This window comes from Haliaeetus albicilla, chromosome 12 (assembly GCF_947461875.1).
Source record: "Haliaeetus albicilla chromosome 12, bHalAlb1.1, whole genome shotgun sequence".
In the NCBI taxonomy this organism is placed as follows: Eukaryota; Metazoa; Chordata; class Aves; order Accipitriformes; family Accipitridae; genus Haliaeetus; species Haliaeetus albicilla.
In genome coordinates, this window is record NC_091494.1 from 17268689 (window position 1) to 17282075 (window position 13387).

The 13387-nt window shown below is 43.8% G+C and overlaps 1 protein-coding gene across 1 annotated transcript; it reads left to right on the forward strand.

Annotated features, from left to right (window-relative positions):
• The first annotated feature begins 522 nt into the window (after positions 1–522).
• Positions 523–12630, forward strand: USP50 (ubiquitin specific peptidase 50). Its single transcript, XM_069798338.1, has 8 exons — positions 523–1682; positions 2488–2655; positions 8184–8393; positions 8823–9018; positions 9646–9843; positions 10333–10475; positions 11620–11752; positions 12350–12630. Exons 2-8 carry the CDS (start codon positions 2627–2629, stop codon positions 12524–12526), a joined length of 1086 nt encoding a protein of 361 aa, XP_069654439.1. The 5' UTR covers positions 523–1682; positions 2488–2626; the 3' UTR covers positions 12527–12630.
• The last annotated feature ends 757 nt before the right edge of the window (positions 12631–13387 follow it).

Here is a 13387-nt window from a genome sequence, read left to right on the forward strand (position 1 = left end):
TGGTTTTTAAGCCTGTGGCAGTGATTTCCTACACTTTAGTTCTTTGTGGTTGCATCTCACTTAATGCCACAACACTTAACACTGCAGGAATTTGGAGGGGGGGAAAGACCACAGCTGAAAACTTGGCGGTAACAGTTCATGTTGAATGTTCCTAAAAGATCAATTGGGAAAAAAAAAAAGTTGTTTTTTTTTAAATATAACAGTGCTTCTGAAAAGACTTCTGATGATTTAATCTTCCTTTTTCAAATTAACACTTTTTCTTGCAAGAAATCAATTTTGTAGTGAGAGTAATGGTGAGTTAATTCTCAGCCCCTGAGCTTGCAGCAGATAGTACTGATATGGATTTGTGTATCATGCTATGTCAAAATAGTAAATTAAGGTCTTGATTCAGATTCCACAAAAAGCAAGAATAAGCATATGCTTTTGCCTTCTTGAATGAGGAATGTTAGCATTGCTGATTTTAGTACTAGGAATAAAATTCAGTTATATGGATTTATAGTCTTTTTAAAATTATTTCAGTGGTTTATAGTTTTCAATACAAATTTTGTTCTACCTGCATGACCGCTATTATAGGTTGAATTTAACTTCTTGTTTCTCAGTAATGGTTTCAAAAGGTGCTTTTTAATGCTGCCATCAGCCTGTGTATGACCATAGTACTTGCTTTTCAATATATTACTTCAAGTTATCTTCCTTCTTTTCTTTAATGTGTTCCCCTCTGTAGGAAGGCAAGAACTCTTACTTTTGGTAAGAACGTTTTTAAGAATTAGTAGAAGTTTAAACAGCCCTTGTTAATGCTGCCAACTGCTAAATACTTTGCAGTGTCATTGTTCCCTGTCCTGTATAAGAAAAACAAATTACTTGGTTCCTTCTTTCTGTCTACAGTTCTCAGTATATTTTACAACATACCTTAGTTGGTGCTCTTGCTCTAAATAAATAGTTGGCTGTGTTCATGCTTGTCATTAATGCAGTGGAAATCAAGATACAATTTCTTTGTATCAGCTACAGTGGGGCCAGAACTTAAGCGTACCAAATTACTCTAGAAAATACTGTGGTTGCATGCACTAGCACATAACTGTAAACATAAAGCTTGTGAAAAATCTGTAGCTACTAAGCCTTTGGCAGTTGTAATTTATTTTTGTGCCTTTGCTTTTTTAGAGCGGATGATGAGAATATTTGGTCCGCTAACAGGAGTTTGCCAAGAAAATCAAGGAACAAGTTCCTGACATGGAGATTCCAGATGAAGTGGGCAGGAAAGGCAGGATATGCCGGGGGTATGGGGCTAATTACTGTTTCATTAGTAATAATGAAATATATCTCAGTACAATTTAACCATGTAGAAGGGTGAATACATGTTAGCATCTGTTGTTGCACTACACCAGAAGCTAATTTAAAAAAAAAAAAAAAATCCAGGCAGTGGTTTTACGTGTTTGTGCCATGCTGCTATATTGTTGGTTTTGTGCTAAGTATGAGATACAGATAGTGATATAAGTAGTAGTAGAAGTGGTAACTAAGCCCCAACAAGTGCTGAGGGGTGTTGCAGAGCAGGAAGAGGAGGATTAGGAGACAAATTGCTTTTTGAACAGTATCTGAAAAACTCTTTCTTGTAGAGAGCTTTGAAATCAAGAAAAATGGTGAGCTGATTATTTTCTGAGACTGAAACTTCAGGCTTTCCCTTTTCAGATGTGAGTAATGACCATTACAACCAGTGGTAGCCTTCTCTCATCTTGTTTCCACAAAAATGCAATTAACTATGAACAAAAGCTGTCCTTGGAAGGTGACATGAGGCAGGAGGAAGCTTCCTCATCCCTCACACCCTTGCTGCAACTGAGCAGATCTGTTGTAGAAACTTGCTGGAATATTTTTTTCTTCCGAGTCAGATGTTTGTGGTCATTCCTCAGCCTCTGCCGTGGCCTTAGCTCAGCCTTTCCCCAAGTCTGCATGAAACATCTGACTTCCTCCATCCCACACGCGTATCAGTCAGTATGTCCTGTTAAGTCTATGGTAGAAAATACGGTATTTGTTCTAAGTAAGACTTAATAAGTAATATAATCTAGCTCCTGTTCCACTCACGTGTGGAGACTGGGGAGGGACATCCCCTGAGCCCCAGCAGGTGGTGGGAAGGGAGCAGCAGTGTAGAGGGGGAACCAGGATGCAGCTGTGTCAATCAAATCTGCCAGTTGTGAGAGACACTGGGGTAGGAAAGGTATGCCATGAGCAACTAGGAACATGGAGAGATGAGTTCTGGAAGCACCTGTGTCATTCGCCAGTGACAAAAATGGTTCATGGGAAGACAGAAGAATAAAACCAATTTATATTATTGGTTATCTTTCTTTGAAGGGATATTTATAACTGCATGGCAGGTAAGCTAGTGACCCAAAGTCAGAAAGCCTTGTTAGCCCTTTCTTACCCTAACAAAATCTGAAGCTATATATCCCATCATCAAAATACTAGTTTTGATTTTTACTTTTCTTGGTTTGTTTTTTTTAGACTGGAAAAGCTGCTAAAATGAAGGATAAAGGAGACACTGAGAAAAATTACACAAAGCATCAAAAATTCCTTAACTGGGAGAAAAATGCAAGCTGCTGGCAGTGTACCCTGTATTCCAAACTAGGAGCGGATACTTACCATGACTGTTTTTGTCAAAACCAAAAGTCAGTAAGTCAGCTTCATCGGGGGCCCAACTTAAATGCCTCTATGCAAACGCATGTAGCATGGGGGATAAACAGGAGGAGTTAGAGATGTGCACACACCTGCAGGGCTATGATCCATTGGCATCACAGAGATGTGGTGGGATGGCTCCTACTACTGGAGCATTAGAATGGAAGGATACAGGCTCTTTCGGAAGGACAGGCAGGGGAGATGAGGAGGGCGTGTCATCCTCTATGTCAATGACCAGCTGGAGTGCATGGAGCTCCACCTGGGGATTGATGAGGAGCTGACCAAAAGCCTATGGGTCAGGATTAAAGGGGAGGGCAGGGACAGGTAACATTGTAGTGAGGTCTGCTACAGGCCACCTGACCAGGAAGACTGAGCGGATGAGGCCCTCTATAGACAGATAGGAGCTAGGAGCAACCTCATGTCCAAAAGCCCTGATCCTCATGGGGGACTTCAGCCACCCCAATATCTGTTGGAGGGATAAGCAGTGCATAAGCAATCCAGGAGGTTCCTGGAGTGTGTTGATGATAACTTCTTTCTCCAAGTGATAGAAGAGCCAATGAGGAGAGGTGCTGTGCTGGACCTTGTTCTCACCAACAAGGAGGAGCTGGTGGGAAATCTGAAGCTCAGGGGCAGCCTTGGCTCCAGTGACCATGAAATGGTGGAGTTCAAGATCCTTAGGGCAGTGAGGAGGGCGCACAGCAAGCTCAGTACCTTGGACTTCATGAGAGCAGACTTTAGCCTCTTCAGGGATCTGCTTGGTAGAGTACCATGGCATAAAGCCCTGGAGGGAAGAGGGGCCCAAGAAAGCTGGTTAATATTCAACGATCCCCTCCTCCAAGCTCAGGAGCAATGCATCCCAACAAAGAGGAAGTCAGGCAAAAACGCCAGGAGGCCTGCATGGATGAACAAGGAGCTCTTGGACAAACTCAAACACAAAAATGAAGCCTACAGAGGGTGGAAGCAAGGACAGGTAGCCTGGGAGGAATACAGAGAAATTGAGCAGCCAGGGATCGGGTTAGGAAAGCTAAAGTCCTGATAGAATTAAATCTGGCCAGGGACGTCAAGGGCAACAAGAAAAACTTCCATAGGTACATTGGTGATAAAAGGAAGACTAGGGAAAATGTGGGCCCTCTCCGGAAGGGAATGGGAGACCTGATTACCCAGGACATGGAGAAGGCTGAGGTACTCCAATGACTTTTTTGCCTCAGTCTTCACTGGCAAGTGCTCCAGCCATACCACCCAAGTCACACGGAAGGCAGAGGCAGGGACTGGGAGAATGGAGAAGTGCCCACTGTAGGGAGAAGATCAGGTTCGAGATCATCTGAACCTGAAGGTGCACAAGTTCATGGGACCTGATGAGATGCATCTGTGGGTCCTGAGGGAACTGGCGGATGAAGTGGCTAAGCTACTATCCATCACATTTGAGAAGTCGTGGCAGTCTGGTAAAGTTCCCACTGACTGGAAAGGGGGAAACATAACCCCCATTTTTAAAAAGGGAATAACAGGAGACCCAGGGAACTACAGATCAGTCAGTCTCACCTCTGTGCCCAGCAAGATCATGGAGTGAATCCTGGAAACTATGCTAAGGCACATGGAAAATAAGGAGGTGATTGGTGACAGCCAACATGGCTTCACGAAGGGCAGATCCTGCCTGACAAATTTGGTGGCCTTCTACAACAGGGTTACAGTGTTGGTGGGTAGGGGAAGAGCAACTGACATCATCTACCTGGACTTGTGCAAAGCATTTGATGCTGTCCGCGCATAACGTCCTTGTCTTTAAATTGGAGAGACATGGATTTGATAGATGGACCACTGGGTGTATAAGGAATTGACTGGATGGTTGCACTCCAAGAGTTGTGGTCAATGACTTGATGTCCAAGTGGAGCACGGTGATGAGTGGCATTCCTCAGAGGTCGGTACTGGGACTGGTGCTGTTTAACATTTGTCAGCGACAGGAACAGCGGGATTGAGCGCACCCTCAGCGAGTTTGCCAACGACACCAAGCTGTGTGGTGCGGTCGACACGCTGGAGGGAAGGGATGCCATCCAGAGGGACCTTGACAGGCTGGAGAGGTGGGCCCATGTGAACCTCATGACGTTCAGCAAGGCCAGGTGCAAGGTCCTGCACATGGGTCAGGGCAATCCCAAGCACAAATACAGGCTGGGCGATGAGTGAATTGAGAGCAGCCCTGCGGAGAAGGACTTGGGGGTGTTGGTTGACAAGAAGGTCAACATGACCCAGCAATGTGCGCTTGCAGCCCAGAAAGCCAACCGTATCCTGGGCTGCATCAAAAAAAAGCATAACCAGCAGGTCGAGGGAGGTGATTCTCCCCTTCTACTCCGTTCTTGTGAGACCCCACCTGGAGTACTGCGTTCAGCTCTGGGGCCCCCAACATAAGAAGGACATGGACCTGTTGGAGTGAGTCCAGAGGAGGGCCACGAAGATGATCAGAGGGCTGGAGCACCTCTGCTATGAAGACAGGCTGAGAGAGTTGGGGCTGTTCAGCCTGGAGAAGAGAAGGCTCCAAGGAGACCTTATAGCAGCCTTCCAGTACCTAAAGGGGGCCTACAGCAAAGCCAGAGAGGGACTTTTTACAAGGGCAGGCAGTGATAGGACAAGGGGTAATGGCTTTAAACTGAAAGAGGGTAGATTTAGATTAGATGTAAGGAAGAAACTCTTCACTGTGGGGGTGGTGAGGCACTGGAACAGGTTGCCCAGAGAGGTTGGGGATGCCCCATCCCTGGAAGTGTTCAAGGCCAGGTTGGATGGGGCTTTGAGCCACCTGGTCTAGTGGAAGGTGTCCCTGCCCATGGCAGGGGGCTTGGAACAGGGTGATCTTTAAGGCCCCTTCCAAGCCAAGCCATTCTATGAAAAAGATAAATCCAGGAAAATATGGAGAGTCATCCCACAGAATACAATTTATCTAAGTGGTTAAATTCCAGTAAAGTAAAATGAACTCCTTGCTGTTCTTGTCCTTTCTTGATATTTTCTCCAATGTTGCAAATGTTCTAATTCCAGTTTGAATTTTATTTCTGTATTAGTGTATATTATTATAAGTTCATTCACACTTTTTTTCCCCCGAAGGGCTGCAGGAATAAGCAAGGAGCCTTGGAAGCATAGAAACGTTGGAGATGCTCTCACAGAAATGAGAATGAGGGCTTTCAGAGAATCAAAACAGGCTTTCAGAGAATTTACAGAAGTCGTATACTTCTGTACAGGCTTCAGTCTATACCTACACAGAGATAAGAATAAGTGCATAAATACTCTGCATGTGTAATGGAAATGTCTGGTGCATTTCTATTATCCAAGGCAAAACAAGTAAACTGCAGTTGCTCTCCAGCAGGCCTTTTGATAAATCTGCAACATGTACTTGTCTCTGCGTTTTACCTATAGCATTTTGACAAAGTACCTCCATATAGTTACAAACAATCACAGCCCCATGGGGGAAAATCCATTGTATTTCAATCTCATATTTTGCATATTTGAACTGAATAAATTTGCAGAAAGAGGCAGGATTGAACTCTTAACTAGTTGAGATTTATCAACAAAACTTTAAACAAATATTTCAGGGTGGAAGAAAACCAACTGTGAGTGTATTTACATATTGGTATGTATTCAAGCGTTTGTACATATTTGTTACAACTTTTAAGTTTAACCTACAGGATTATAATTTAGATTTTAAACCATTTGAAACTCTTGGTAAAGTACGTACAGTATTACAGTTCCATTTGCAAAAATGTAGATTGGATTTTGAATGGTAGTTTGGGAGTGTGTGTGTGTGTTGCTTTTATATCTCAGTTTGCAGATACACAATTCGGAAGATTAATAGCAGTGGCAGCAGATAAGCTGTCCAAAGAGTGCTGGCAGACATCCTTTGCTTCAAGCTTAACAAGTAAGATAAATAGAGATTTTTTTCACTGGCTTCCTGGGCCTCTTCTGTGGATAATTGTTACTTCCCAAATTGTACGTTAAATACAGAAAACCTGCTGCTCTTCAGTGATGTATGAAATTCAGGGATCAACTACACTGTCTCATTAGCTTATTAAAAGACACTTCTTTACCACTACCCTTTTTTTCCCAGGAAAATTTTCTAAACACCAATAAACTAATTCAGTGTGATGTTTTGAGGTAGTTCCATCTTTTTATGGTCAACACCCTCAGTTATCACTGCCCTTCCATCAGAGCATGGCAATAATAGACGCTAATATGGGTATGAACAAACACAAATAAACGCGGGTCAGGCTGAAACTCTCCGCCCGGTGGAACGGGTGGGTGCTTATCTCTGCCCAAGGTTGTTTTGGGTGGCACGTAGGAAGGAGGTGGAGGCAGGTCAGGCAGGGCCCATTCCCCTGGATGAGAACTGATGGAACAGGACGGCATCACAAAGCTACGGGGTGAGGGTAGGCCAGGGGATGGGACACGCAGGACCGTGCCAGTTGTGCCATGGAACTGGACGGAAGAGGTGAGATACGAGGAAAAGAGAGCAAGAGGCCGCCTCCCTGAGCTGGGGCAAGCACAGGCTCCCTGCAAGGCTGCTGGTGGCTTCCCAGCCACCTTCCATACCCGATGGTCCCAACGTGTTTTCTCCTCCAAGCTGGCGTTTCACGGGGATGGCTATAAAAGAGGGAATTAAGCTTTTTCACAGGAGACTGGTATATAGGTAGAGCTGTTTGGAAACATTGGCTCTGCTGTTACTGAAATTTAAAAGGAAACAGTTCTGTAGCTGTTTTGTAGCTATTAGATGATAGAAAATGACTGTCAGCCTGGGACACCTCCAGAAATGGCAACTTGGGCAAGTGGTGTTCAGCTGAAGGGAAAGAAATGGCTTTTCTTGTTCTACAAAGATTATTGAGGTTTCAGCATTTTACTTCCTTCTGCATCATAATAAGAAGAGGCAGCCTTTAGAATTTCAAGAATGGGAACATTGGCGAGCACATCTGGGTTGTGCAGGGTCTGTGTTCAGATCTCTCTGCCTAATTGGAGATGGGGACAGTTTGGTCCAGGACAGACTTGTGCAGCAAGAAAACAAACCTACTAAAATTTTCTTAATGTGAATTAAGTAACATTTTATGACAGAAGTCTAAAGAGCAACCTGTTTGTGTAGCATCTGGACTGCAACCTATGGTTTTAGGAAATAAGTATCAGACAACTGAGGAAATTAAATACAATATGCATTCTGTAGGGAGAAATGCTTGAGGTAGTTATTTACATCTGGTTATAGTTTTTCAGTAATTGTGTATGGAGTCAAAGACTGAGTGGAATTTTAGGAATAACTAACTCTAAAACCTCAGGTATTTAAATAATACTTCTTAATGATGTATCTCACTGCATTGGGAAGAGCTTAGTGTGGGAAATAGAGAGTCTTTACTACTGTATTAGCTTGATGAAAGTAAATGTGTGTAACTTATAAAGAAGATCCTGAAACAGCAGGAAACATCTCTTCAAGACAGTACTGCTTTCTAAAAAATGTAATAGAAAAAGCACTGCAGCATTTTAGATTTCCACTGTTGTGGGTTTTTTCCTAGGAGGTGGAAGTATGACTCCATTTGTTTGGAAAGCGTGAAGTATTCCTGCAAGGAACCAATGGAGGAGATGAACAGCCAGCACCCAGGGCTCACTGGCCTGAGGAATCTGGGCAACACCTGCTACATGAACGCAATTTTGCAGTGCCTTTGCAGCGTGCCACCGCTTGTGGAGTATTTCCTCTCAGGAAAGCACAAAGCAGTCCTACACAAGTAAGTTGATTTATTCAAGCTACTTGTATTTTTCTGCTTGGCACTGCCATTTTCCTTCCAAAGGATATGTGTTGCCGTGAGAATGTCCGAGGCAGCCACCTACTAGCTCCCCACCAGGCAGTTACAGTCAAATTGGCCACAGGCTGGTTTCCTTCTCCTTCCTCTGAAACCCTGAGTCGTTTCCTTGCTGCGTAACTTGAGTGTTATACTTTGTCATTTTGACAGTAATACCAGTTACTCTCATTGCTGTCTCGATGATGACTCCTACTACTTTCTAGTATCTGTGGAGACCCTCAAACTAAATGACAGGCTGACAGAGCAATACTGTACCTGTGTATATTTTCTAAGTTTATGTATTATGTTCCCATTTGAAGGTAGAGCCACCATCTCTTCATACTTTACCTGAAACTTACGTTTATTTTTTCCAAGAGAGAATGGTGAGTCTGCGACTGCCTTTGGCTGGTTGATATCTGATATGTGGCTTGGAGAGTTTGACTGTGTTTCCCCGGAGGTTTTTTATTCAGTCCTTGGGAAGCGGTACCCAACTTTTGGCAAGAGGACGCAGCAGGATGCACAGGAGTTTCTGATCTGTGTGCTGAATGAGCTCCACGAGGGTCTCAAGAAGGTAAGAGCCCACCTGTGGTGTTCTGGGGCTGTAGCTGTTTCCTCTTTGCATTTCATGGTTTAGCATTCCATGTAATAATTGCCTGTCCTCCTCTTCTGAACTACATGACGTGGCTGCTAAAAATTGTAATTTTCTTCCTTTGTTTTGTACCCATGAACACACAAGAATTCATTTGCTTCTTGTCTAATGCTACATCAAATTGCAAGCCCCATTTAAATGATAATGTTGTCTGTAGCTCCATTATCCTCACCCCTCCCTCTCCTTGCTCCTTCCACGCTTTACATTCTTCCCGTTTTTCATCTACCTGAAACCTTCATGTCTGCCATGTCCCCATGTCTACCTTTCTCCTCTTTAGACCTACTGATAAAGAGCTTGTCTAGCAATTAAATCCCTCCCATCTAATGTCTACAATATTACATTTTAGTTTAATTTCTCTCAGAAAAGGAATTTAGCTTACTCTGCATGTATGAAACATCACGTAAAGTAATAGCATTTTAGAGCCGAGTTCTGTGACAAGACTAACTACTAGCCTACACAGGCAGTGGGCAGTGACCATTAAAACCCAGTGAAGGCACTTCTGAAACAGGTGGTTCCTTACATTTTGTTCATTTTTTTTCTTCTGTATAGTCGAGCAAAAGAAGGTGCGTAACTGATGGAAAACCAAGCAGAGGGAGTGTCAGTGAAACATCTATTATCACAAAGTTATTTGAGGGACAACTCAGTTACGATATCATGTGTCTGGAATGCAAGACCACCATCGACAGACCCGAGAGGTTCACTGTTCTTTCCCTGCCCATCCCTTCCAAAAGCGCATGCTCTCTGCAGGTACGACGTCTACTACATTCCTGCTGGTTTCTGCTTTATGTGGCAATAGGTGGCTTAGACTAATACGCGTTATTAAAAAGATATAGGTTTTTAGTTACTTTGGTTTCGTGGGCACTAACGGACAGTCTTTGAACTAGTCCTAAGAGATGTGGGGTTTCTATACTCATCTCTGGACCACGGAGGCTGGTAAGGTTATGGGAGCGACGCTCCTGAGTTGCCATGGGTGAGGGATGTTAAGATTGTTCAATAGTAACCTTGAGGGTTTCTTTCACTCATCCAAGTATTTCCTCATTTGGGGGGGAAAAGGAAGCCAATGTTGGCAGCTTTGTGTTTCAAGTGTACTTGTAATGTTAGCCTTGCTACGTCATGCTTCGATTAGGAAGAGAGCTCCAAAATATGGCAAACCTGTCTCTTACCTTGGTCAGGACCTTCAGGGGTGGAGAGCTGTTTGACATTTTTTTAAATTTTTTTTTTTTTCTTCTTTGACAGGACTGTCTCAAATGTTTCTTTCAGCAAGACATACTGACTTGGAACAACCAAATCCAGTGTTCCTGGTGTGGAACAAAACAAGATGCTACAGTAAAGGCCACCATAACCAAGGCACCGCAGATCATTATTTTCCACTTAAAGAGGTATAGTCTATATGGGGTAGGACATGGCCATTTCCTGGGATTTGTGAGACATCACTTCCATTTACATAAAAGGAAAAAAAATCACTGCAAATGAGTATTTTTAGTACTTTTGATACCTGGAAGCTAAATGGGCAGTTACAGAAATATACCTGTCAAACAAGCAAGCTGCATTCCTGAAATCTCAGACAAGGTGTTCTGCCTTACTCTGTACTGAAACCCACCAAATTTCATTCACTGATTTTGGGATCTCTTCTCCAAAGGGAAGAAAAACTCCACCGAGGACTGACTGACTACAGATTAGTACAGCAGTTCATGTGGTCAGACATCCCTGTGAATGAGTTCCTGGGGCAAGTGGGAGAGATTGTGACTTGGGTTCTTAGGGCAGGACTGAAACAGGGCATTTTGCTTGTCATTATTTCAGCTGAGACACTGTGTTTTTATTTATCCCTTAACTAAATCAGGTCTAAACAACTGGGTTTACTAAACAGAGAGGTACATCAGTGTAAGAGCTCGTGATTAGCAGACTTTACTAGCCACATGTGGCCAACTGCTAAATTTATTAAGAATTTATTCCTAACAACTTCCCACCTATAAGGAAAATTACTCTGGAATGATTTGGCTTCCTAGAACTACATTATGTAAAGTTATTATTTAGTTGCCCGTTATTCATCTGCTTTCCTTGACATGCTCAGAGGAACTTGTGGTCCCCAGCTGCAGCCCTTGGCCACATTATAAATGTTTAAAAGTATAGTGTTGTACTAAAATTTACAGAAGAAAGAGGGATGGAGACTGGCACAGAAGAAGAGCTGACAACAGCAGTGCAGTCCCAAATGTTTAGGACACAGTGACAGTGATGCAGAGATTTGATTTCTGGCTGCTTTTGGTACCTGTGTCCATTTCTAGTAGACAAAAGGATCAGGAAGCAAGAGCTTTGCTTTTCTTGCTGGACATCTCTGGTAGGTTTAGTGCATTTTCTATCAGTTTACTGTAATACTCAACATTAATACAGATCTTTCTCTTTCAAAACACTGGGTAGTTATTTGTTGTTTTTCCCTTCCCCTAGGAAAATCAGTTAAGCAACCACCACAATGCAAGAAAGAAGTAAGTTTAGTGTTATTTACAATAGTTCAAAAATTTGTTTCAGGTTTGAATGGCAAGGCAAGCACAAAAGGAAACTCTCAACTGACATCTGCTATCCACTCAGCAATCTGGATCTCTCTCCCTACAGTTCCCCACTTTTCTGCACGGATGCAGAGTACAGCTTGTGTGCTGTAGTGGTGAGCTTTGCCTTTCCTGCTTTTATTTGTAAAGCCTGGCCTCACGGAGAAGATGAAGCCAGTGTTAGATATGTTTTTCATGCACCTTTTCTTTCTTTTTTTTTACCTGCCATGGACATATTCCAGTAACAGTATGTAACCAAGGGAGAGAGGAGAAGTTATCGCTTCTCTCTCCCTCCTTCCCCCACATCCCAATTTTAAAAAGCACACACTCCTGGCACATAATGCCTGGTTGGAGCCTCCTCAGCATAAACTCACAAGCTGATCCTGCATGGATCCTGTTTATAAATAAGGATTAAATGGTCTCTTTTTCCATTACTCACTGCAAGTGGGGCCTGCTTATAGTGACCCATATCAGGGCTAATAGCTGGGCTGCAAATTTAACATTGCAAAAATGGAGAAGCATAATCATCATCTATTTGCTCTGTTTTAAAGCATTTATTTGAATTAACATTCCTCACTGTAGACCAAAGGGGGCTAGAATCTTCTCTCCCATCTTTTCCAGGCGCAAACAAAAAATGATTGCCAATTCCTAGCTTTGCCTGTAAGGAGAAAGAGCGAGACTTCTGTTTTAACAGACCCTGTTGTTTGTTACAGAACCACTCTGGTTTTCTGGATGATGGCCACTACACGGCGTTCTGCAAGCACTCAGCCACCAAAAACTGGTACAACTTCGACGATGCACAGATCACCAAGATCCCAAATGCCTCAGTGCAGTCTGACACAGCGTATCTCCTATTCTACATTTGTCAAGGCCTTCTCTGCACCCATTAAAAATCTGCTAGTGATGGAAAACGAACAGTGAGTAGGCCAGCAATTAGAATTCATTGGCAGCATTAGCCAAGTCCTGTTTCATCAATAAACTAGATCATTTGCACTACCAATCATCTGTTGTGGTCTTTCACCAAGTAATTTCTAGAGAGAAGAGTTACAGCTTCCAAGCCTGCTAAAGAACATGCATCCGCTCCATTTGTACATGGTCTGTTTGTTTTCAGTGACAAACCTCGTACATCCCTCAAAAGAACACTGGCGTGGGTTAGGCCCAGCCAGCAACAAAGCACCATGCGGCCACTCGCTCACTCCCCCCCCACTGGGATGGGGAGGAGAAAATATAACGAAAGGCTCGTGGGTCGAGACAAGGACAGGGAGGGATCACTCACCGATTATGGTCACAGGCAAAACCCAGACCTGACCTGGGGGAAAAAAAACCCAAATCAATTTGTTACCAATCAAATTAGAGCAGGATGAAAAGTAAAACCAAATCTTAAAACACCTTGCAGTCAGTTCATCACACATTGTCTTTGCCGCTCCTTCCTCCTCAGGGGGAGGAATCCTCACACTCTTCCCTTGCTCCAGCGTGGGTGCCTTCCACAGGCTGCAGTCCTTCAGGCACAGACTGCTCCAGCATGGGCTTTCCCATGGAGTCACGGCCATCTTCAGGGGCATCCACCTTCTCCGGTGTGGGCTCCTCCACAGGCTGCAGGTGGGCATCTGCTCCCCTGCTCACCTCCATGGGCTGCAGGAGGACAGCCTGCTGTCCTACCATGGCGCTGCAGGGGCATCCTCTCCTCCGGTGCCTGGAGCACCTCCTCCCCCTCCTTCAGGGACCTTGGTGTCTGCACAGGTGTTTCTCTC

What these genes read in the sequence shown, in the direction of transcription:
- USP50 (XM_069798338.1), top strand. Translation starts at nt 2,627, where the DNA reads ATGACTGTTTTTGTCAAAACCAAAAGTCA. An exon ending in TTTGTCAAAACCAAAAGTCA is followed by an intron (nt 2,656 to 8,183) that starts GTAAGTCAGCTT and finishes GTTTTTTCCTAG; the next exon opens with GAGGTGGAAGTATGACTCCA. An exon ending in CACAAAGCAGTCCTACACAA is followed by an intron (nt 8,394 to 8,822) that starts GTAAGTTGATTT and finishes ATTTTTTCCAAG; the next exon opens with AGAGAATGGTGAGTCTGCGA.